The following is a 25,484-nucleotide window of genomic DNA, read 5'->3' on the forward strand; positions in this document are numbered from 1 at the left end:
CAAATTTCTTGTTCAATAATTTCACTCTTGGCAACCGACAATCAACAACTTGTGTGTTTCGTTGTTACTGCGATTTGTTACAAGTGTCCCCTGGTTTGTTGTGCCTAACACTCGGATACAGGTATATGTGGGTTTATCGACTTGCACATGCAGACACTTACGTTTGGGCCGAAATAAGTATTTCGCGCTTTTTCGGTGGAGGCGCGCGAAGGGCTCGAGAAATGTTTTCTGATTATCGGGGAGCCGCTGTGTGGCTGTTGGTGCTGCCTGTTGGTCGGTTTTGCCTCGCTTTTGGCCTTACCCACGTTTCTTGCGTTTTCTTTTGCGTTTTTCTATATATATGGATCTTACATATATGTTATGTTTTAGTGCTTTTCCAATTTCTTATTCACTTCATGTCTGCGCCGCACACAGTCACACACTCGCTGGCGGTCGTTCGGCATAGGCAGTACGCACTGTATCGGAGCTTTGCAGGTCGGGCCTTACCGATTTTCAGCCGCGACGTCAACGTTGAGCGCTCGAAATCTCGTTACTAACTAAAATAAACGAAGCGCGGTCCGATAAAAAATCGACACCAGCGCTGCGCTGCCTGCCTTTTGTTGTTGCAGCCGTCGGCGGTAACCAAGCTCGCACACTCGCAACCGCCCGCTCCGCCCGCCCCGCCACGCCCCCGTGCAAGCCCCGGCTTCGAACGGCGGCAAGTTCAAGTCGCAATGTTAGGCTTGAGCGGCGCTGGCGGATCGGCTACTTTCCGGATAGTTTCGGTGGCTTACGTTTCACATATGTTTAGTTAACGAGCTAAATATTACCAAATCATAACTATTTTGACGAATTTCAATATTTCATGGAAATATAAACTCCCATAAAAGACTATAGTAAAGGTGTATAGGTAGGAATATGATTTCAGTGCTTATTTTAGCCATAACTATATAACTTTCAATTATGAAATTAAAATACTTCTAACGGAGTTTTCAAATACTAAACTTAAAATTTATTATAATAGCTATAAAAACAATGTTTTTTTGCCTTATACATCTTTAAAATGAATTACTAAATGTATACGTTATTATCTGTATTTAATATTTTAGGAAGTGTTATTTCATTTTAAATAGCATTTCTAAACTTCAGTTTTGAAACTGGTCGTCCTTAAACTAAACTTTTTTATATATGTATATATATTTTTCGACTCCCTGACCTTGATCATTTCTTTTTGTAAAAAAAATACTTATTGCTAAGAAAAACTTAATAAAAAGTAGGAAAACACTTGGATATCTCGAAAAACTAAGCAATATCAAGTAATTCTCTAGCTATTTTCCCTCCAGCAAGGACATCTCTGTGCTTGAGCCGGCTACGTCGGCGCTGATTTAAGTTCGAAGCGAACTTTCCAGGCCAAGATCGAAGGCGAAACTTCCGAGCCGGCAAAAATAAAGCTAGTTGTTGCTGGCTTATTCGCAACATGTTGCTTCCGCTGGAAGTATCTTTCAATCCCAACAGATATTCCTAATTTTAATAAAAAATGTTGCATGCTTTTCTGACATACTCTATTTATTAGTCTCTTCAGCGGCTAATATTAAGAATCCGGCATTCGCTTTTGGCATTCTTCAGTCCAGCCGAGTCCTGTGAATATTAAGAAATTCCTATTTCCCCGCTGGCCGTCGACAGCGCACCTTTGGATCTATAGACGGCTTTTTGTGAGTCCCACCTTCCGTTGCCAGCGGCAACTGAGGCTGCCCGATGACGTCTAATTTTTCCCGAACTCGTTTGCTTACTCACACACGAAATTATGTCAGGAATGTTGGTGGGACCTGGGCACCTGAACGGTTGTTGTTGTGACCGTCTGAGGCCGCCCGCTGAAAGTGGGCTGATTAATTTCGGATCGAGGGTATCGGAGGCTGGAGAGTGCGTGGGGCGGGGCAAAGCCGGTTAATAGTCGGAGATTTGATCTCTTGGCAGGAAGGCGCGTGCCGTCGAGGGAACTGCATTCCATTTGTAATCGGGGCTTATCCCGAACAATTAACCCGAGTCCCTGGGCTGCTGACTCATGTTCTGGGTAAAAAGATCAGGTGATTTCATTTACGGGTCGAAAAACCCAATAAGCCATTGACATCAGTTACGACTACCATTTCTGCAGAGTTTTACAATCGCATTTCGGTTGGCAAAAGCAAGTTTAAGTGGCTTTATGGTGCGGTCAGCATGTCCACCTACCTTGTCACTCGACCGATTTCAACGGAAACCGCGAGAGCAGCAGTTCTGTATTTTTTAGCCACGCGACTTTATCAATTTCCACCGAATTGGCATAAGTATAATCGGGTGTCGATAATGCAAGACAGCAGGAGGTCAGTGAAATGTTGAAATCGTTTTTGCTTCACCGGCCTGCGAAAAACATTGTGTACGCATAGAACAGGTAGACTACAATGTGTTGACTTCAAAATGAGTATTAGCAGCAAAAAGCTTAATTCGGGCTACATTTTGTTTAATTTACATTTTAAATTGCCAAGTTCGCAACTAGCGAAAACTTTAATCCCTTACCTTTTGGGATGGCCTGTCTATTAAACCTTTTGATTTCAATTTCCTAAGCAATATCTTTCAGTTTCCTGTGTTTCTGCCATTGACATGTGTCAAAACCTGAAATATGAGAGGAGGCCGAGTTGATTGAAAGAGATACGCGTGCTCTGTCTTAAAAAAAACGGGGAAAATGTCAATCAGAAGTCAAACCGCGACTACTCACTGCGATAGAAATTTTCGCTAAAAAGAGAAACACAAAAACGCAATTCTAAATGAAACGAGTAAAAGCAGTGCTTGCGAGTGCCTCGACTAAGGCAATACTTCCTTAACACTAACTATTCAAATAACTATCTTCAATGGAATACCTTTACTTCTTATCAACTGACCATAGTTTTTGGAAATGTATTTTTTCTCAGTTAAATAATTGCTAATGATTTGAAATTTTCAGTGGACTCTCAAGATTGTTTTTTAAATTTATAGACTGCACCTGGTATTGCCGCAACGCGCAAGCCTGCGCTTTTGGATCACCTTTGGAATACAAGCAATTACCCATTTTAACACACAACTTTGGGCCATATGGTCAGATAGAAGCGCAAAATGCCGTGCACCCCGCAAACAACGAGTGTACCCTGGATACTGTACGCGGCGCAAGCAAGAACAACTCAAACAGAAGCCAAGCAGCGCTCACAATTCAATTTCAGCATTGAAATCAGATACTCCACCTAGTGGCGCTGGAGGGACAGTCGCGGTGAGCCCCTTCGGTGGGAGTTGGGATATAGGTGTTTAGAATTCGCACAAGGTACAAATCTGTTAACGCTTTGCAACCGCAGACAGCCACCGGAATGTTGGCGCACAGACATACGTGGAGGCACTGGGCCTGAGATAGGAAAACACCCTTATTGATGGGGGTTAGTGGGTTTCATCGTTCTGACTTAAATATTGTTGGCTTATTTGTAAAATAAATGCTTGACTAATTTACCAGCTTCGTCCCTTCTAAGAGCATTATTTTGTAACTTATGCTGCCCTTTCTTGCAAGCACAAAGTGTTTAGAAATGGTCCGATATATTAAGGATATTATTATTGCAAGCACAATGTGTTTAAAAACGGTATGATATATTAGGGGTATTATTATTAATATAAATTTTTTTGGAAAACAATTTTATTTTAATTATTTTGCAATACTAAGAACCACTGCTTGCTAGATTTATATGTAGCATATGCAAACTACGGAAGGTAAGCGTATACGATTCGCCTAGTTTCGCGTCTGGCATTGCCAAGCTGGTTCTATTCCCTTCTATAAAGCGGAACCAATCGCGGAAAAGGAAGTCGGAAAAATACAACGGAAGTGAGTATTTATTTTATAAATTGCATTTTCTGCACCATTTGCCAATCGTCAGATTTCCATTTCCTTTCGGCCAATTTAAGCCGCTTAGCCAGCGGCCTTAACTTCGGCGCTGAAATTGGAAATTGCGTTTGCCTAATCCACGCCCACCCTTTTTACAACGACTTGATGGAGTTTTTTTTTAATCGTTTATTTGCAATATAATTTAACATTTAGATTTTGATTACTGAATCAGTTTGTACATTAGAATCAATAATAACATGTAATTTATTTAACGGTATTCGTACGAATAAGTAATGAACAAAGCGACAACATTTAACTGCATTTGAGTATTGAAGAAAAAAAGAACAAATGTTTGTATTCTGCGCTTATCCGGATATGTCAACCCTCCTATTTTGATTAGTTCGAAGGATCCTTATGGCTGCGAGGCCATTCGAATCCTGGCCGTGGCCCTTGACTTTGTGTGTATCTCAGCCGTTCGCAGCGTGATGCCGAAGATGTCCTCGTGGTAGCGACTTTCGTCCTAGGAAGAAGCGAAACAATGTATGTAGATTCGCCGTCATCAAATATTGGTTTGCACCACATTGTTCAAAACTATTTCTACGCTGCTGGGAAAACTGCTCATACGCAGAGTGCGGCAGGAAACCCTTCACGGTCGCTATTTATAGCCAAAGCTCAGTCCTATGCCGCTAGGATACTTACCCGCAGTGTTAGCAAAAATGTCTCAACCTCCGCCTCACTTTTCTGCTCTTTGCCGGCAATGCACTTCCTGCCAAAGAAAAGGGAAAATGTGCTGAGTTGAAGTGTGTATAGAAAATACAGGAAAATTCTGAAAACAGTTTATTTATTCGCTCTGGGATGTGTAACGTAATCCTTGGGGACGGGGAGGCAAAAGGCTTCAAGGTTTATAAACCGACGGGTTGAAAGGAAAGACGTAAAATAACACGCCACATATTTTGCAAAAATAATGATATTACTTATGGATTTCATTTCTGCAGTAATATTATTTAAAGTATCTTGCTCATTTCTGTCTTATTTTGCTCCCCCACCGCTCTCCTTCTTCATAACTTATCAATTAACATGAATTTTCTTCTAATTAGCAAGCCAGCAGAGGAGGCTCAGGATCAGGTCTGCAGCCTGGTTTCAATTAAACTAAACCGCTTAAGATTACGGGCAGGTCCCCATTGAAATCCCCCGCAAGGACAGCGCCATTATGCAATATCCTGTGTGTATGGATAGAGACAGCCCGTATTTCACAATAAGGCACTTTATCAGGAGCTTTGAAAAAAGCGAGGCGGAGAGACGAAATATAAAAGCCAAACGATGGCAAATACCTGACCGGTGGGCATTGGAAAGCAGAAAACTCCCAGTGGTGGCCAGGCCAGGGGGTGGGTCCGGATGGCATGGGCCTCCACAGGGAGAGAGCAGCACGGCCCACTCCTTGGCCCGAACACACAAGGGCAATCAAACTTAACGGCAAAGCAACCTTACCTGATGGTCTGGTACACATGCTCGGCCATCGTGACATCGCCGCAGACGTAGATGTGGCCCCTCTCCAGGACAATCAACTGGTACAACGAATCGAATTCCTGCTCAATCAGGTCCTGCACATACGTCTGCAATGCACAATCAAAACACAAATCATTGTTTAAGCGGGAACTGCTTGTAGACAGGAATAACAGTCCAAATGATTGATTAACAATTTTCTCTATGCTGAGACATTTTATTCTGATGCACTCTGTGTATATTGAGACATCTGCTTGCTTAAAATAATTTGATGTAAAGATGGTTTTCGATGTATTCCTCATTCGCATCTTTTAATACTGGAAAGCTTTGACTATTAACTGAGTGCATTCGTAACTTACCTTGGGAATGGCCTGTTCCCTGGACAGAGCAAGGAAAACTCGGTCCAGGATCTGATCCTTCTCCAGCTGCGCCTTTTCCTCGGCGTACAGGTCCATGTCCCGGTTGCGACAGCCAAAGAAGAGCCACATCTTGGGCAACGCGGCCACGGGATCCACGTCGCGAAGGACCTGGAACTCCTGCCAGAAGGAGCGGAAAGGGGCGATTCCTGTGCCGGGTCCAATAAGGATGATGGGGCTACTCCGGTCGCTTGGCAAGTGGAAGCCCAGGGCGCTCCTCACAAACATGAAGAGCTCGTCCTCTGCCCGCAAGCCGGATAGATAGTTGGAGCAGACGCCGTAGCGCTCGTCACCCTCTCCGTCCTCGCAGCGGTACTTCACGATGGCCACAGTCAGGTGGATTTCATCACTCACCCGGCGTGGCGACGAAGAGATGGAGTAAAAGCGGGGCTGCAGAGGCATCAACTGGGCCAGTAGAAGGGGCGCCGGCGGGCGGCACGAGGGGAACTCCTTCAGGACGTCCAGCAGATGGGGCAGCCGCCAGTGCCGCCAATCCTCATAGGCCGACGAATCATTCACCAGCAGCTCGAGGCGCTCCTTGTCCGCGGCATCATCACAGAAGCCGGCCAGCAGGGTGAGCAGTTGTCGGGATGGGGGAGTGGTCAGGTCGAAGAACCGAGTCAGGAGATTTCTCAGGGAGTCCGGCGGTATCTTGTCGTGCGGCTCCCAGCACTTGAAGATCCCATTTGAGGTCTGCTTCTCCTTAAGCAGCTGCAGCTGCAGCACCTCGTCGGGGTTATCCACACCCACCAGGCGCTCCAGCAGACCGTCGACCAGTTGGGAACGATTGGCTGGGAAGATGCCCACGTGGTCGCCCGGCTCGTACTCCAGGCCCGGCGCATAGATCTCCAGCAGCATCGTGGTCTTGGCCCCCTCGCTCAACCTGGTGAGGTTGTGGGGCTGGTCCTTGATCTTGCAGCTGTGCACCTTCTTGTTGTGGTACTTGGACAGACTGCTGTCCAGGGAGCCCTTGCTCGCCGAGGGCACCAAGCGCACCGTGTTCACGGTCAGCGAGTCGTTCTGCAGGGCCAGCGAGGCATCCGTGAGGGTCTCCTCGGGATCCAGACAGAAGGTCTCGCAGGCGAGCTGAAGGTGGCGGGTGGAAATAGATTAGAGTCCACAGAAGTTTAACTCTATTTATCAGTTAGTATTGAAGGTAAAGTGGGATACTTTTCGACTCTTAAAAAGTTTTAGCCCTGAATATTAAAAAACTTTATGCTTGATGGTTTTTTCTAATGATATCAAAGTTATCCTTTTACCCTACATTGATTCAATAATATGTAAAAAATTAATTTAATTCAGAAGACAATCTACAAATGTTATGAACGCAATATTTATTTTTTTCAGAAAAATATTCATTTTAAGTTACTTCTTCACTTAGCTTAGTAAAATAATAACAAAGGCACTCTTCAATTTTTAAGAACCTACCGGAGAGGATGAACTTACTTCCTGCCCTAAAAAACGCTTGGACTTAGTATAATATTATATTGTATAAACAGATTAGAATAGGCTGCCAGTTTGCTAACAGTGTGCTAATCATTAGAATTAAATTTCCACAAAAATAAAAGTTAAAAAAAGTAAAATTTTTAAGAGGATATTCTTTTTCTACTGTTTGCCTATATAATCTCCTTGTAGCCGCACTTGTTTGGCTTAAGTCCGTAGCGTATTTGCACTGTTTCCTACCAGCATTCTTGACCCAAAACGTTGCATATCTGCTCCCGTGCCTGTGCACAGATTCCTTACGCAGATGTCACTCACCTTGAACACCTCCGGCGCCCATTTCCGGAATGACTGCTCCTGTCCGCACATCTCGTCGCCGTAGGCCACCCGCAGCAGGCGCTCGCCGCCCAGCTCGCCCAGGATGTTGTCCACGTACTGGCCGAAGGCGCAGAAGTTGGGGTAGGCCGAGGAGCCGAGGGCGAAGACCGCAAACCGGACGTTGGACAGCGGGCCGAAGGTCTCCTCGGTTATGGTGTCCGAGGTGGAGCCCCGCAGCGAGTCCCAGCGTTCGATCCGCGTCACCTGTTGCAGTGGTAGCTTCATGAACTCCTGCCGCGAGCTGGCCTTCATGAAGGACTTCGAGGACCCAATGCTGTTTTCGGGGGAGCAGAAAAGCAAGGATGAGCTCGGAAGAATTACCAGGGAAATTCCTGTGCCTGTTCTCTTTCTGTTTTCGGTGCGACAGCCCAAAAGTATGCAGCCCGCCTTGGAGGCAGTGCCCGGAACCAGAACACTCAAATTAAAATGCGGCCCGTTAGGAGGGCTTTCCCGCCCCCAGATTCATATTTCACAAAGGCCGACCTAACAAAGGGCTGGAGGCGTGGTCAAGGGCGGCTGTCCGCTGCCGTTGCTGCCGTTGCTGCCGTTGTTCTTCTCGTGCAGGAACTAAACAATGAACAAAACACGCCAAGGGAGGCAACAATAAAAGAAGAAAAGCAGAGGCTGACAGCAAAGCATTTATTACGCTTGTCATTGGATGTACGAGTGGTAAAAAATAAGAAGACAAAACCAACAAAAATGCGAGGGAAATGTGCAAAAAGTGCCAAAATAAAATGAGCTCAAAGTGGGCTGTTGCCTGGAAGAAGGGACAAGATTTGGACTTGAATTTGTACATGGCAATCCACTAAAAAAACGTAATCATCCGCTCGTCAGAGTCAAGCTTTTCCCATGTAGGTTTTCCCTTCCCGCGGTACTGCAGTTTTCCCTTCTCGGCCGGGAAACGAAGGGGAACCGCCCTGTTGAGTGATGATTCAAGAATGAACAGTGGCAGTTTTCAACGAAACCCAGAGAGCCGACGAAAAATCCGGTCTTGGCCAGACTACTCGACTACCGTCTGCCGACTGCCAACTGCATCTGGCCATGGCCCACTCCGTGACGGCTCCATGGCGTAGTGCGTTTAAAACTATTTGAGCTCCTGCTGCTCAGCTTGGCTTTGGGTCAGAGTTTATGGCTTTGGTGGGGTCGTAAAAACCTGTTGCCCCGGGCTGAGGGCTCAGGACCCGTCACGACCGCCTTGCTGGCATAGAGCTTACAAGCTGTAAGAGCTTGTTAACAGCGACTGATGGAGAGGAGCCCGCCGGGGATTATGGGAAGATGAGGCCACAACTCAATGGTCAGAAGGGGAATATTAAATTACGGCATTACCATTTCAGCAGCTGCATAGGGAGATCTTCCATTTAACCAACCATATTCAGTCCTCATTATGAGGAAATGCCTTAATTGGGTAGAGATTTGCAGTTACCTTAGGAAATCAATATCCAAAAACTGCCGAAACATCAGTCAGCACATCTCGGGGTAGTAATTATTTGCAGGAGAGACGAACCACATCCCATTAACCGCCTCCTGAGCTTCTCCCACCTCAGATTATTTTTATAAGTATAAGTAATGCCGCACACGCAATTCATCTCAGTGGCAAGCAGCGGAACTCAACGCTTCGGTGCTTAGCCAAGTTTTAAGCAGAGTGACGTCTTTCAACATAATCACACGCTCCTCAAAGCAGCAACAACGAGGCAGGTATTCTGCACGCAAACAAACAGACGTCCTTGGCCATCCTTTCCACTCCCCTCGACCCAGCAGCCCAAAATGCAGCACAGCGTGAAAAGAGTGTTGTTATTTACAGCTAAACTGTAGAGAGAGACGGGGCGATGGGAGGGAAGGAGACGGGGACAAACTAGGGCAGGTGGCAGAGCAAAACTATTGAAAGCGAAAAACACTCGCAGGCCCAAAGGACGAAGAGCCAGACTGGCAATCTTGGACTCGGCATAATTAAAACGCTGCCAAGCTGCCTGTAGAATAACTGTACCTTTGCACTAAAACACTGCCACAAACGGCTTTGAAACCAACTCAAAACTAGGAAACACTGAAAATGAAAAGTGTCCCTTTTCACACACAACTCCAAATATACCCCAAATACCCCGAATATACCAACTAATTTAATTCCAAAAACAATATTGCAAATTGTTTTTAATTAATTAATTTAATATTCACTCTAAGAAAATTATATCGTATATATATATTTCTTAAAATTTTGAATGATTTGTAATCCGAGAAAACATAATATTATATAATAGTTCGAGCTGTTATGCTGCTTAGCTACATTTAATAAATTGACACTTTTTAGCCTAGCTAACTACCATGCAATGCGTGTAGCTAATTCTCGCAGTGAACCCAATTTACCAAGTTGCCTAAAAGCTTGCAGTGTCATTTAGCCCCGTATTTATTCAGTCGGCTCTTGAGTCAAGTGGCCTATCCAACAACTTGTACTTGTAATTATTTCGTGCTCTCGAAACCTGCTGGGAGTGGGCACATAAAAAGATGCTAATGATTTTGACAATCATTTCAGTCAAGTGTTTGGCTCCACTTATTATGCAAAGTGGAGTAATTGCGAGCTTATAGGAGGCATCATCAGCGTGAAACAACTTTTATGGGGAATGCAACCCAGCGCCAGGTATCCTCCATTTTTGCTTTGAGTTGGCGTCTGAGGCTAAGGATAAGTGCCCTGTTCCGTGCACTTGCAGTTTACAGACAACCGGATACGGATGTCAGGTGCTCACACGTAAAAACACAAACACCCGCCCAACGACACTTAAAAACACACTCAGGGGCGTTGATGGCATAATAGACTGCAATTAAGTGAGCTCAAGCTGACAGTCACTTGACTCGAAGCAGGACAAGGCCAATGGCTTTCAAGCGATTGCATTCCGTTCCCCAACCACAGAAGTCAAGTTACCCAAATTGTTTTACAATTTATTGGCCGCAAGTCTTTTCTCCGATTCGACTTTTGCTTCCACACTGCTCCGAAAGTTTCGGGGCAACTATTTAATTTTCAATTTCAAAGTTGCACCAGCAAGTTTCCAGCTCTAAGCTTTAAAATTAAATCAATCGAAGCAAACAATTAACGGCAAAGCAATTTCCGAAGCGACAAAATGCCCCGGGAAAATAAGAAAAGCAAATACACGAGGCGAGCTCAGTCGAGCGTTTAAGCAGCCGAAAAGAGGACCTTTGCATGATGTTGATAGCCTCCCCGGAGCGCTTTGGCATCGGGCTCAGCAGCTTGCTGGCTCAAATTGCTCATACGCCGCGTGGGCCAAGTGAGGAGCGAAAAGGCAGTGGCCCAAGGATGCTTGGCCGCCAAGAACTGCAATCGATTAGACGGACAGCTTTAAATGTTTCAAAATAATTGAAACGATTAAGGCCAGGTCTGGTACAAAAGGGCCCAAGAGGGCCACTTTAATTTGCTTAGCAATTCATCATAGCTCGATTCGGAAACGTGGGCTGAGCGACGCCAATTAGCTCAGATTTGGCTCAATTTCCGCGAAACCTCCGTCTAAATAGGCTTTGCCCGCCTTTGCACAGATAGAAATACACAATGGGATCGCATGATAGCAATAATAAATCAAACTAATTGGTTTTTACAGCAGGCGAAAAGAGTGAAACTGAAAGCGAGGGGCCGCGCTTCATCATTCGGGCATTATAATAAATACAAATTAATAAAGAAGCCCAACACAACAATAAACACACACAATTATGTCAGATCAGAGATTCCCCACATTATTTTTCAATTAAAGTATCTCCCTCATCGGAAATGCGGCCGCAGGACATTTTAACAGCCTGACTTTCGTAATATGTTATTGAATCGGCTTCCGTTCGGGGGAGAGGGTGTTTCTTTTTTGCAACCTCTGGTCCTTCCGGGAGCGCCACATGAATTTTCAATTTAATTTTCAACAGGCAGCTCCCAGCTTGTTTAGGTATAAATTTAGCCACCGAAGAATGGCTGATGGTGTTCGTGTGCGCCCCAAGTTGTCAAAGTTGTCAAGCGGAAATCCCCTTTACATCATAAAAACCCTCCACAGACATACGTGAGGGAAAATATCGAAATAACAAAATTATTGTTATTGTTTTTTCCGTCGGGGGGGAATGGGTGGTGGGAGGTGGTTGGAAGCGAAATTGCGCGGATTTGTCTGCTCTCTCAAGCGGCACGCACTTAAGTGCGTGTCTTTATCCTTTGTGCGTCAGTATGTGTGCCACTTGCCCCAGTTTGCGTTTGTAATTTTAAAGCCCTCAGCAGGAGGACGACAGCAGAATATGTGGGCCCACAACAACGGCCAATTAATATTGCCAGAACGCCAAATATGTGTCAGCAATAATGGGGACTTCGAGGAAAACTCGAAAATTTGGGAATTACAAGAGGCTACAGTGAGCATTCCTTCGAGGTAACTTATGAAACATTCTTTTTTCAAAATGTCTTTATGTACCCAATTGCTTAAAGCTGAATGAGTATAATAGTTTGTCATTTCTGATAGACATCTTAAGCCTTCGACAATTGGTTTAAGGATTTATTGGTTTTTCGTAACATTTTTAAAGACTGAATTAAAATAACTCCACAATGAATCGGTTTTCTTTATTTTCCATCCATTCACCTTATCGAACGGCATTCCGGCCCCAGCTAAATAATTAATTAATCCAGCGTGTCTCCTCTAACCAACGACAAGGGATTAAAACCCCATTGCATGCCCCACAAGGTATGCAATAAAAATTGATACGCAAAAAGCCATTTGCATAAGCTTGAAATTCAAAATAAAAGAAAACTTGCTTGAAAAGCAATTCAGTTGCGCCCTTCCTTCCCTATTTGTTGTCCCTGCCCCTCCACCACATCGAGTAACCACAGAAAAAATTGATTTATACGAAATTTATGCAAAGACTGCGCAAACACAGAGGAGAAAGAGGGAGGGAATCTATTGACTCACCTGGAGTCCTGCAGTCCATGCTCGTCAGACTCCTGGACACGCATCGCATAGAGCTCCTGCGAGAAAAGCTGGAGGAGCGGTAAAAAGCAAGCAGGACGAGAAGTTAGAGTTCACATTTCGGGTCGTTAGGAGGCGGCTGGGCCTAATCCATTAATTAGTTTTGATATGGTCCGGGGGGACTACTTACCTCGCCGTTTTCGGGGGGATCGCCGTTGCCAAAGGTGGAGGCCACCACAATTAACAGTGCCTCGTGCTCAATGGAGGATATATCGTAGTCGGACATGCAATATATCTAAATGAATAAACAATTTACCGCTGTAGCAGTGCGTATCTTATTTCGCATCGTTCTTTTTGCTGGGCCAGGCACTTTTGTGGTCATTAGAGGCTTGGCCCATCCCCCTCCCACCCCCAATAAACGCATCCCAGGAAGAGGTCCTAATGAGCCTGGATTCTCGGATGTGTCTTGTAGTTTGTCGCAGGTGTTTGCAGCTTATCTTATTTCGCCAGCCGTTAGGCAGATGCTTTTTACACACACATGACAAGGGCTCCGGGCCAAGTGAACTGAATCCCCTGGATTGGTCCAAACTGAACCGACCGGACACTAAGCTGGCACAAAAAATGTAAAAGTAAATTTCGGTTTTATGCTAATTTGTCTCATGTGGCGCTGGCCTTTGCCGGGAGCCTAAGGTCGCAGGTTAAGTCCGGGGAACCCGAAATGGGGCTAATTTTAGAAGTAGGCTAAAACGTTTTATAATGTCAAATTGGGGACCTCATTTGGCAGTATGAAATATGCCTAGTGCCGGGGTCAAGCCCATTCCGGGGGATTATTTTGAGCAAATTAGAAAATGAACGAGCGAACTAGCAAGGGATATTGTTTTTTGAAGTGTTAAGTGTGCCCTCAGTAGTTTGCTTAATTACAATAACTTTTAGTTCCGCTTACCTGTGCGTTGAATGCGTGTCCCAGAAGTTCACACATCTTTTTGGCATACTGCTCGGACTTGCCGGTTTCGGTGGCATACAGAACTGTGGCCTTTATGCGCTTCGACAAGGCGCGTCCAAACAACTTCGATGTAAATTTTACAGCCCTGCAACGAAGTGAGAACGAATGTTTAGCTCGATTTGGGCCAGTGCTGGAACCCTTAAAGCTACGTCAGCGGCAGCACGACCATCATCATTAGACCCATAAGCCTTCATGTCGGGTAAGGCCATAACACAGAGCATAACGGACGCCGGCTGATGTAGCCACTTGATTGACATGCCAAGTAATTGGAAAATTGTCTGCGAGCAGAGCATATATTTTCTTGAAAGGGCCCGCACACATGGTTAGTCAATAATCAAAGGGGCGCAATGGAATTTTATTGCACGGCGTCCGACGATGCGTTTTCCCGCGCGCCTCTCACTTCTTCACTTTAAGTTGAGTCGCATAAAATTTTATGCACAGTGTGAAAAGCGGGGGAAAACAGCGAAAGTGGGGCAATGCTGCTGAAAAATGAAAAGCCGACAAAAGAGAGGAAAACCTTCTGTTGCTTCAGTGCCAGATATCGTTCAGCACTCCTTCGTCTTTATTTTTAGTCTCTCATTTGCAAGGAAAAACAAAAAATAGCAATACAAATCAAAGGACCAGAAAATTGATTTTTATAAAATAAATAAAATGTATTTTATGAAAGGTATGATTAAATCAATCGTTTTTGCTAAGTAGATATGTAAGGGAAATTTTATAAGGGAAAGTGTTCCAGAATTTATCACCACAGTCAAGTGACTTAATGGGAAGTTGCCTATGTAAAGTCATTATATAGTAATGATTTATTTAACAACGATGGCTTGATTTGCCTACCACCGTATGCCATAAATAAATTAAAAATATTTTAATTTAATCAAAAAATAAATTTCCAAAAAGTCCACGGTATTCCGCAGCTCGAACTACCCCTGTGGAATGCAGAGGCCATTGATTTCCCTGCCTGCTGGCTGCTCCTGATGTGGAACTACTTTTTGGGATAAGAGGGAAAATGGGTGCTTATAGGCAGTTTAAATGTAATTCAATATGTCTGGCACCTCCCTCTTTGCAGCACCTCGTGGCAGACGCACTTCAGCACTCCGCCACCCCAGCTCCCAGCCTCCACCCCCACGCATTACGCTGCACACTTTTGTGCGAGCATGAATATAATTTCATTTTCATAAAGTTGTCGATGTCAGCGCTGATTTAATTCCATTTCATCTCATCAGAGCTAAGAGGCGCGGCGCGTGCTGAAACAATTAAACTTAATTATGTCTACAGCCTGTCATCCCAACGAGGATATATGTGCGGATACATATATCCCATAAAACGTAAATACGAATGATTTCGCAGTGCCACATCATTTAGGCATCGAAAAAGTTGTGTCCTCGGAAGGGCTTGATTTAATGGGATCTCGTTCATATGCATTTGCAACAATTTTAATTGATAACTTTTTAATGAATTCGCGCCAGCCATTTTGCAGTTGCTTGTTGGCCACGGCTTCCTCGGAATGATTGCAGTAAATTAAAATTAATTAGCACGGAAAATACGCCGGCGTGGACAAGGCCATTAATACGCAGTGATTTAAAGTGCGGTCGTTAAATAATCATTACAATTTTGCACGCTTTATTTAACAGCAGTTTTCAGGTTTCCGGTTTTTCCTCTCGCCTAATTGTGTAATTGATTTTATTTGTTAGGGCTCACCGCAGTTGTTTGTTTGAGCACTCGATTAATGGAGTGATGGCAGAATAGGTGTAAGGATTAAATGCGATTCGGCCGATGCAAGGCGAGTAATTGCCACAGATTTGCATGAGCCATTGAGAACGGATAGTTTTTGCCTCGTTAGCGCTTTGGTTCAATTTACAATGGGTGAACTAAAGTATTTTTATTTAGATTTGGTCATTTAATTTTATTTTTGTTTATTCGATGTTCGTTATAGTACCTGACAAAAGACAGTTATGACAGCTAATATCGCTAACAAATTACTCCCAGCAATTTGGGGATCATATTAAGACAATACACTGAATTTACATTGAAAACGCCAAAGAATTTTGTATTAAAGGGTCTGACATCTTTTGATTAAATGATAGAAAGAAAAGCTCTTGAAAATAACTTAATCAGTGGGTTCGCGAAGGTGCATATGACCTTCTTGGGCAAAACGCGTGGTAAAAGTCTCTTAACTGCAATGTAATTATTAAAATCACAATCTTTTTAATTAACTTTCGAGGAATGTTGACTTTAAAATTTCACATCCCCTTCCTTTGAATAAAGTATCTTTCAGCTATAAGCTCTCAACCATTTATCTGTTTCTTCGGGGTGCCGAAAACTAACTTATAAATGTCTCAAATTTCACCTCGGACCGAATAAGGACGTCAAATTTGCATAACAATCAACTTCAACCACACATATGTCCCCTATCCTCCTCCTAAATCAGGGGGAGATCCCAGATAGAAGCGGTAGAGCAGGGTATCCCGGCAAATAACATTTAAAATAACAATAACGAGGACAACAGAGATGATGCAATGTACCAAATTTTCCGGGCGAGCTGATAACTGTGGAGCAGATGGCGGAGCAGCGGAGGCGCCCCGTGGCAATAAACCACAATCCGTGTAATCTACTTAAAAGCTAATCCCTGCTGATGCCGTCGTGTGACACGCCCGCAAAACGAGCGAGCAGCGACCCGCACACGGGACAATTACACGGGCAAGGATGCGAGCATCCACATCATCATCGTGCGCAGCGGGAAGGATGGGGACGGCGGGACCAAAGGACACACACTCACACACCAAAGGTCGCCACGTTAACGGTAAGCGCTGCTGTAGTACTTACCTAGCGATTTGTTTAAAATTGAATTTGCGTCTTGGCTTCTTGCCCTTGCTGTCGCCGCGCCCCTTCTTCCAGTCGTGGGTGCGCCAGGCGGAGTCCTGGTACTCGAACGAGGGCTTCAGGTAGTACAAGGACATCTCCTGGTGGAACACCGGCGTGATGGAGCCCGACAGCGGCGGCACGATCCAAATCCAATCAGCGGGACAGCCGTTCCTAAACAGAAACAAAAACAGAGACGCAGACGGTTTCCCCGGTAAGTAATTGCCTATAATTGACGAGTGGGTGGCGGAATCCTTTGGACCGAAATGCCGCCCAGCAGTTGAAATATGGCCAGAGTATTTTTAGTGCCCCAAATGGGAGATTACCATTAACTGACTTAATTGTGGCCGCCCAGCCTGATGTGGCCGTAAAAATAGGCAAGTGGCTTAGGTTCCGATTTAGTGCTCCAGGAAGGTGAGGTTTCGAGGTGGTTTGAGATTTTAAAATACCCAAGCTGAGGCACTTTGAAAAGTAGGTTAAGGTTAAAGGCATTCCTTTGAACACAGTTTGCTGGCTCTGGAGCTCTGCAGTAAATTGACCACAATTGGTTTCGGTTTGTGACTTGCAAAGCAAATATTTGCAGCTTGTTTTGCCAGAATTAATTGGATAAAAGTTAATTTCGATTTACTCCATGTTAGACATAATTGGACATAATTAATACAGTACAATAGTACTGTGTAACAAATTATTTAAACATGTTTGTCAAATAAAAGTGAGTTTACCTACTGCCTGCAGTATTGTCATAATTAGACATCGGATTATATGCAGAGTGCATTGAAAAACGATTGATAAATCAAGGTAAATATCTGAATATTGAATTTATAGTTTCCTATTACAAATTTTAATTAAATACAAAAACGTACCGTTTAATACAAAGCATACAAAGCCACTGAATAGTAGGTGCTTTAAAAAATATTTAATATGATGCTATTCATATTTATTTAAATATTTAAATAATTGAATTTTGTTGATTTGCATAAAAATAAATGTTTTTATTTATTTATTTACGATTCGATTTTTTCATCGATATTTCAGTGAATAAAACAGAGGGGAACATACACTCCGTTAGAGCTAACAGAAAACCCCTTTAACCGCATAAAGAAATAAACTTTTGTAACCATTTAACAACAATTTACGGAAAATTACATATTTATGTTAGACTCCAACAAAAGGAAAGTTCCGCGCTTTTCCCGGGAGGGGGTAAAAGTTGACATATCGTGCGGCATTTATGTGTCTCGCGCGCACTTTACATAAACGCTGGCGACAGCAAATTGGACACAATAAATTTACTTTCGCACCTGCAAGAGTTTTCCGCACGTTTCCCCACCGAGGGGCCGTCAAATAAAACACGTTAAGCCATAAACATGCGGCTGGGATATCCCATAAATGAAAACTCAACCGGGCCATAAACCAACGCGCCGGCTTTAATCGCCGATCTGGGCCTCACCTCAGCTTGGACTCGTTCTCGAAGTGCTTCATGAAGCTCTCGCTGGCCGTGTGGTGATCCACAATGGTCACGTTGCGACTCTGGTACGAGTGCAGCACGGCGATGTTCATCTCCACGACGGCCTTGTCCTTCCACAGGGACGTGGGTGTGCGGGTGTCCAGGTTCATTTTCAGCGCCAACGGCTGCGGCGAGTCAAAAATCACTTTGGTTAGCGCCTAATCGGTAATGGATGAGCCTGGGCTCGGGGGAGAATTTCCAATCGAATAACGTTGTCGATTTTCGACCACCCCTTTCGGTTTCGGTTTTGTGGCCAGAATTTAATAATTACCAACAACTGCGCTGGTCGCTCTCAGCCAGGCCCAACAAGTGGCCCGAAGCTCCTGCCACTATGCCACTTTCAAATTCCCACTCGCCACTCTGAGGCCACACCGTATGTCAATTATGGATTCAGCCACAGGCCATCGAACGTCAAGGGAGGAGCCAAAACTGTGGCTAACTACTGCAAATGACTTTGATGATGACAAATACCACAAATTTAATGGGAAACGGCTGCCGATGGTCCCGTAGAAGCCATAGGTGCACATTAAAATATTTTGATGTAGATTTAGTTCAAAATTTTTTAATTGTACTTATGAATCACAGTAAAAAAATTAATTTAAAATTTAATTTATTATTCGGCTTTAACCACAATTAGTTACCAATCAAGTTTAAAAGAATTTATTTTTTCCCTACTTTGAAACCCGTCCTACCCACACATTTGAATACGAAGAGAGTAATAGATGCATTTGATGTCATAAAATTTAGCCCGATTTCCAGGGAAGGCCTAATGGCATTTTCGTGCTGCTGAAAACTAATTAGGCCGGCAGATCGATCGAATTTTAACTGCAGTGCTAATGCATTTAGTTGCGAGTAATAATCAAGTGCATCTCGCATGGAAGAACTGCAACTTGCAGTCCGTAATAGTTCCCCCGGCGACATTTTTAAAGCCTTAAAGGGCCGTCGTTCTTAAGTGCTGGTAACCAGTTTTCGCCCACCACCCCTTGGCACATTACTGGGGGGAGAAAGAATGCTGGGCCAGAAAAAGCGCTTTATGCGAGGCCACCGGGAATGATAAAGGCGGAGTCCCCGGTCCTCCACTCCGGTCTGCACATTATGCGGCCTTATAATGAAATAAGCGCCACATCGCGATACAGCGACAAAGACATCAAGGACGCCGGGCTAGGACAATGGCAGAGGGGCGGTGGGTCTCGGATATCAATACTGAAATTACTATACACATACGTCCTATACTCCAACTTACCTCCAACATATTGCGGCGATTTGTGTCGCATAAATTCCGGCTGCCAATCTCCGTCGACATGTACCAGCCGCTGAAAGCGGTGGCCGTAAACTGGATCCCGCCCACGTCGAAGAGCATGCTGGAGACGGCGGGCAGGGCGTACCACCGCAGCCCCAGCTCCGAGAACCACTCGAATCTGCAACGGGAGCGTAAGAATGGATAGTGAGTGCTTTTATTCGGCCAGTTCGGTTGATATTGTGGCCCAACGGGCCGCAGGACGGGATTCTGAATGCAAATCCCTTGGTCATACATGCCATATCCCGGCCAGCTGATGTACGGTGGACATAAGCTGGGCATTGTTTCAGTGCTAAACCTATTTGAACACTAGCTATTTTGGTTAAATGTATTTAACGTATGGTATTGAAACGCCATGAAGTGTTTCAACCTGTACCTAGATTTATTTCATTAAGCTGAGATAATACTTTAAACTTTATTTATTAAATAAAGCTGCTGAAAGAATAATGGAACTTCTTCAGCTCGAGAATTCATATTTTGCTAAGAAATATCAATTATCGCAGTGCATATAAATGTCCTAAAAGAATTTGAAAAAACGTAAGAAAATTGGTTACTTGAAAAAATTTTGTATATTTATTTTTTGTGGCATACAGCTTTTAAGTAGACAAACCCTGAAGTCAGTATAACCGCTTTGATTCAAGAGGCACGTTGTCACGTAAAGTAGGTCTCGCGAACTGCAATTATCTTCTTGGTTTCTATACTTTTGTGGCGCAACTGAAGTTATGAACTTAAAAAATCATATAACTGCAGTTGAGTGTTAAATAACTAATATAACTTATCAAAAGTTCCCGGATTTATTGAGTACTTAAGCTGCTAACCGACTTTTCATTGGGTCACACTTGAGTTCAAGCCACAGACATGAGACGGGGCTTCCATGTTGGTATTCTCATAATCCTGATGGCCTTTGGCCATTCCGTTGGACAACTCAGGAGGTCTCCTATCGTTCGGCAGGCCAACCAGAACCGGACCCATGCGAGTGTCAAGGCCGAGAAGATCGTGCTGGCTGCCAAATACCTGTTGACGGACAAGCAATCCTCCCAAACCACGCAGGTTCTGGCCAACGGGTTCAATCTGGAATACGCCATTGAAGCGTGCATCGGAACCCCACCCCAGTGCTTCAATCTCCTGTTCGACACTGGGTCCGCCAACTTGTGGGTGCCAAGTGTAAAGTGCCTGGCGACCAACGAAGCCTGCCAGGACCACAACAAGTACAACTCGAGTGCGTCCAGTTCCTATGTGGCGGATGGAAGAGGCTTCTCCCTGCAGTACGGCACAGGCAGTCTATCGGGATTTCTCTCCACGGACATCGTGGATATAGACGGCTTGGTGATCCGGAATCAGACTTTTGCTGAGGCCGTCGCAGAGCCGGGGACGACCTTCGTGAATGTGATCTTTGATGGCATTATAGGAATGGCGTTTACAGCTCTATCCGCAGGCCTAACTACCCCCTTCGAAAACATCATTCAGCAGGGATTGGTTAAACGCCCGGTGTTCTCCGTCTACCTCAGACGCGAAGGGACTTCGGAGTTCGGCGGGGAGGTCATCTGGGGAGGAGTCGATCGGAGTATCTACAGGGGCTGCATCAGCTACGTTCCCGTCTCGATGCCCGCCTATTGGCAGTTCACTGCCAACTCGGTGAAGATCCAGGACACCCTGCTCTGCAACGGATGCCAGGCCATAGCCGATACCGGCACCTCCCTCATAGCGGTTCCCCTTCGGGCCTACAACGCCATCAATAAAATACTGAACGCCACTGATTCCGGTGAGGGAGAGGCCTTCGTGGACTGCAGTAGTCTCTGCAGCCTGCCCAATGTCCACCTAAACATCGGAGGCGCCACATACACACTGACCCCAAAGGATTACATCTCCAAAGTCCAGGACAACAACAATCAAACTCTGTGCCTCTCCGGTTTTACCTATTTACAGGGAACCTTGCTATGGATTCTGGGAGACATTTTCTTGGGAAAGGTCTACACGGTGTTCGACGTGGGCAACGAGAGAATCGGATTTGCTAGACTCAGGAAGAACTCCACCTCCAGCTATGATAGGGAACCTTCTAGCTATGGTAAGGATCCCTATAGCTACCATAGAGAACCCTCTAGCTATGCTGTTGACTACCCTGCCTATGGTGACGACTACCCAAGATTCTTTACCTAACGGTCTTATTATTTAATTCAAATGTAGGCCCACCCCGTTCATTTTTGGTCAAACACCTCTTGTCGAAACAGCTGAATAAAATTTACGATGGCTCTATAGATAAAGACAAATATTTGGATCTTGTATCACTGAAACTAGAGTTGGTTTTGTTCCTCTGTCTGCTTAAGTGTGCCAATTGAAATTATGGACGTCAACGGCTTCCAGAAATGGAAAATTTCGGTGCTATATTTGGACTGGATAGAGCATAAAATATGGGAGCGTTTGGCCGGCGACGCTATTTAAATTCCGCAGCCACTTGAAAACTAGTCACAGTCGAATTTTAACCGCAGACATGAGGCAGGTGCTAGCTATTATTTTGCTGATCGGGATAGGCTATTCCGAAGCCAAGTTAAATCGCGTACAGCTCCGGGCTAACCAGAACTTCACGAAGACCCACGGCAATGTGAAGGCGGAGAAGACCCTGCTGGCGGGGAAGTACTCCTTTTTGGAGGAGACCTCCACCTCCAGCTCCAGCTCATCGGGCGCCACCGAGAACCTGCACAACTCCCTGAACGCCGAGTACTACGGAGTGATCGGCATCGGAACTCCACAGCAGAAGTTCAACATCCTCTTCGACACGGGATCGTCCAACCTGTGGGTGCCCAGTTCCAAGTGCCCGAAGTCGAACACGGCCTGCCAGAGACACAACAAGTACAACTCGGCGGCCTCCAGCACCTACGTGGAGAATGGTGAGGCGTTTGCCATCCAATACGGATCTGGCAGCCTGTCGGGAACCCTTTCGACCGATTCGGTTACCGTGGTTGGCCTTACCATTCAGAATCAGACATTCGGCGAAGCCCTCACTGAGCCGGGAACAACCTTCGTGGGCGCTCCGTTCGCCGGCATCTTCGGAATGGCCTTCGACTCGATCGCCGTGGACGGAGTGACTCCGCCGTTCGACAACATGATTTCCCAGGGCCTGCTCGACGAGCCCGTCGCCTCGTTCTACCTCAAGCGACAGGGCACCGAAGCCCGCGGCGGAGAAGTGATCCTGGGAGGCATTGACTCGAGCCTCTACAAGGGAAGCCTCACCTACGTCCCCGTTTCGGTTCCGGCCTACTGGCAGTTCGAGGTCAATACGATCAAGACCAATGGCATAGTGCTGTGCAACGGATGCCAGGCCATTGCCGACACCGGTACCTCCCTTATCGTGGTTCCCCTGGCGGCCTACAGGAAGATCAACCGCCAGTTGGGCGCCTCGGATAATGGCGGTGGTGAGGCGTTCGTGAGGTGCGGTCGCATCTCAACCCTGCCTAAGATCAACCTCAACATTGGCGGCACCATCTTCACCCTGGCGCCCAGGGACTACATCATCAAGGTGAGGCAGAACGGCGAGACCTACTGCATGTCCGCCTTCACCTACATGTCCGAGATCTCCTTCTGGATTCTGGGTGATGTCTTCATTGGCAAGTTCTACACGGTGTTCGACAAGGGCAACAGTCGGATTGGTTTTGCCAGAGTGGCAGACTACAACACCGGAAAATAAAGGCAACCAAAGTTATGCTCAATATTTATTGAGTTATCGGTAATAAAAGCATTGAAACATTAGATACCTTTACTGAAAAGGCTGTTACTTGTTCTGACATTCGATACAAAGCCTTTGCTATTTTGGGAAGTGCCACACTTTGATTTTAATTGGATGAATATATCTTGTAAAATATTCAAATCTATCACCTTTGGGTTGGGTCACCGGCACGTGCAATATCAGCTCAATAAGAGAGCTTATCTCGTTTCGAACTACAATAGATTAGAACTTTAAGAAGACCACACAATGTATGCAATGTAAAGAACTCATATGACGTTATAGCTCTCACAAAGATGGATCGGCATTTTTTCCAGTATTACTAATATTACGCGGTACAACTGAAAATCAAACCTTGAGTAGACATACAATGTGTGCTCATCGCTCTTTGTGCTATAAAAACATGCAAAAATACCATGTGGAGTACAAAATCTAGAGTAATGGCTCCCATAAAGGGTCTGTCCACTCACTTGGGATGGGTCAGCGGCACTTCCAGTATCAATTCGGGTGGGTAATCAAAGTAGTCCGGATCGTGACCATTGGCGGAGACCACCAACGGCAATATGTCCCACTCGCTGCCCTTGCTCTTCCAGCCCAGCTTGGTGCAGACCTGACGGATAGAGATGGGATTGGACGTCAAACAAATGTGAATCGGAATCGAAAATCAGCATAAGGCCAGCAGGCAGTGGCGGATATAAAAGTGACATGTGTAAAAATAAATGGGGATACTTTCGGGCTCGGTTTTATATGCAAATACATCATGTGGGGCGGCAGCAACTTTGCCGAACTGACGAGCAGGCGAGCGACGAACCCGCACCACATGTTCCTCCCACTCTCCGGCACCATCTGCTACCGTATTTGTGCTCGTATTTATTGACAGCTTTGTTGTTTGCTCGGTTTTTGCGTATTTAAAAAGAGATTTATTACAACGAGTTATAGAGCGAACTTGCCGTTGTTGTGGGCCCTGGGCTCTGGGGCTTTTCCAACTTGTTGGTTCGACAAAAGGCCGCCACATGGGTGGGCGGGAAGTTGGACGGGTCAAAGGGCAGCAAATACTGATTTAAAGGCACGGGCAATTGATGCGTGTAAATATTGTGATGGCCGGGGGAAAAGCATATATTTATGCATGTATGATATGTAAATTGATAGCTGGATTACGCAGAACCACGTGAATAAATAGAGGCCGTTTTGATCGTGGTGTGAACCTCTGTAATTTTGTCCAAGTCAACAGCCAATGAAAAGTCAAGATGAATGAACAAGTATTGTTACAGAATATTTGTGTTTACCCCCTTAAAGTCAATGTTTTGAACACCAAGTTAGGGGTTTCCGGTTCTCCAGTTACTCACCTCAGTGAACTCGACGTTTATGGGGTCGCCAATGACTTTTCCATCCGCCTGCTTGTAGCCAGCATACAATATCAGCTGGTTGTTCCAAATGCGATAATCATGCTTGGCATCTGTGCGCTGGGGGAATATCGTGATGGCCGATCTGCGGTGATTAGAACATAAAACCAATTTATCTGGCGGGGCAAACCCAAAACAATTTGTGTACACAAAACGTTAGAGTTCGGCAAAGTTCAATGAAACTTTTGGCAACGCCATAAGCGTTTTACGTCCTAATGTGCGTCAAAGTCAAAAGTGCAACACCAACCCAGTCAAATTGGTTGGTTGAAAGGAGGGCGCTTGAAATATTCATTGCATCGAATTGGCAGCCACCCCTCCACTCAGCCAATTAGCAGGGCCAAAACATAATTTGGCAATCACTTTTCACAAACATTCCACTGACGCCTGCCACGCAGCAAGGGGATTATTTGAAAATTTGAATTTTGTGTGCCAAAGAGCGCAGGGAAAATAAAAAGTTATGTGCAGCTTCCATTGCGAAGATTAAAACGATTACACCGCACCGAAAATGGACTGGTCGTTCTAATTACCATGAGCTGGCAATTAAGCCTCACACGCAAATGGAAATTTGCGCTTGCAAAAGAGAGTGCTAATTGGTGAAACAAAATAATACCGAGTCTATTGTTAATCTCATTAATTGTTTAGAATGCACTTTTACTTGGCTTTAGTGTTACAACTCTATTTTCCTTCCATAATCCTTGTTGGCATTATTCGTTTCGGGAAAAGCAGTGGCTAAACACTAGGCAGACAAATTCAATTACCTCAGGTTGCCTTTATTCGTTGCATACTTGATGTGGTTGCAAATTGCCTCAAACATGCCACTTGTAGTTGTCACATACCGACAGTCAAAGACCTGCAAAGTACATCAAATAAATAATAGAAACATCAGCTTGTCAGGAACGAATCGCATTTCACTTCGGGAGCACATGCATGTATAAAATTCACGCCAGCGGGCAAGAACGCGCATTCCCGTAGAGCAAGAATTACCTAAAATATTCAAATGCTGGCAGCGACTGCAAAAAAATCAACACAATTTGCAGACACAAAACTAAAAGTGTAAACAATTGTTTTTCATGGATTTTAGGAGCCCGCCCCAAGCTGTTCAACAGTTTTTGTTGCCCGTCCAACGGGGCGGATGATAAATGTGACATAAATTTCTGTGTAACTTCTATATTTGTTTTGTTTCTGGCA

The 25,484-nt window shown here is 45.0% G+C and overlaps 4 protein-coding genes across 6 annotated transcripts in view; 2 read left to right on the plus strand and 2 right to left on the minus strand.

Annotated features, from left to right (window-relative positions):
- LOC108034056 (uncharacterized) overlaps positions 1-530 on the minus strand; it is a 31,052-nt gene extending 30,522 nt beyond the window's left edge. The window contains exon 1 of one of the 2 annotated variants that reach the window (XM_017108811.3): positions 162-530. The gene's annotated coding sequence lies outside the window, so the exon portion shown is untranslated. The remainder of the gene's footprint in view (positions 1-161) is intronic. The other variant, XM_050884988.1, reaches the window with a different exon arrangement.
- A 3,491-nt stretch (positions 531-4,021) lies between these two features.
- LOC108033902 (nitric oxide synthase) overlaps positions 4,022-25,484 on the minus strand; it is a 35,946-nt gene continuing 14,483 nt past the window's right edge. For both annotated transcript variants that reach the window (XM_017108566.2, XM_044094257.2), the window contains exons 6-19: positions 25,055-25,146; positions 24,240-24,381; positions 23,364-23,503; positions 19,122-19,296; positions 17,822-18,003; positions 16,339-16,548; positions 13,456-13,600; positions 12,703-12,807; positions 12,516-12,583; positions 7,528-7,861; positions 5,713-6,855; positions 5,339-5,463; positions 4,550-4,616; positions 4,022-4,370 (exon numbers count right to left, since the gene is read on the minus strand). In XM_017108566.2, the coding sequence (XP_016964055.1) occupies positions 4,263-4,370; positions 4,550-4,616; positions 5,339-5,463; positions 5,713-6,855; positions 7,528-7,861; positions 12,516-12,583; positions 12,703-12,807; positions 13,456-13,600; positions 16,339-16,548; positions 17,822-18,003; positions 19,122-19,296; positions 23,364-23,503; positions 24,240-24,381; positions 25,055-25,146 (3,036 nt within the window). In that variant the 3' untranslated portion in view covers positions 4,022-4,262. The remainder of the gene's footprint in view (positions 4,371-4,549; positions 4,617-5,338; positions 5,464-5,712; positions 6,856-7,527; positions 7,862-12,515; positions 12,584-12,702; positions 12,808-13,455; positions 13,601-16,338; positions 16,549-17,821; positions 18,004-19,121; positions 19,297-23,363; positions 23,504-24,239; positions 24,382-25,054; positions 25,147-25,484) is intronic.
- Positions 20,020-21,450, plus strand: LOC108033903 (lysosomal aspartic protease). The gene has a single exon (XM_017108569.3). The coding sequence runs from the start codon at positions 20,034-20,036 to the stop codon at positions 21,330-21,332; it is 1,299 nt and encodes a 432-aa protein (XP_016964058.1). The 5' UTR covers positions 20,020-20,033; the 3' UTR covers positions 21,333-21,450.
- LOC108033904 (lysosomal aspartic protease) lies at positions 21,617-22,919 on the plus strand. The gene has a single exon (XM_017108570.3). The coding sequence runs from the start codon at positions 21,664-21,666 to the stop codon at positions 22,855-22,857; it is 1,194 nt and encodes a 397-aa protein (XP_016964059.1). The 5' UTR covers positions 21,617-21,663; the 3' UTR covers positions 22,858-22,919.

The sequence above is a fragment of the Drosophila biarmipes genome, chromosome 2L (genome assembly GCF_025231255.1).
Source record: "Drosophila biarmipes strain raj3 chromosome 2L, RU_DBia_V1.1, whole genome shotgun sequence".
Lineage (NCBI taxonomy): Eukaryota > Metazoa > Arthropoda > Insecta > Diptera > Drosophilidae > Drosophila > Drosophila biarmipes.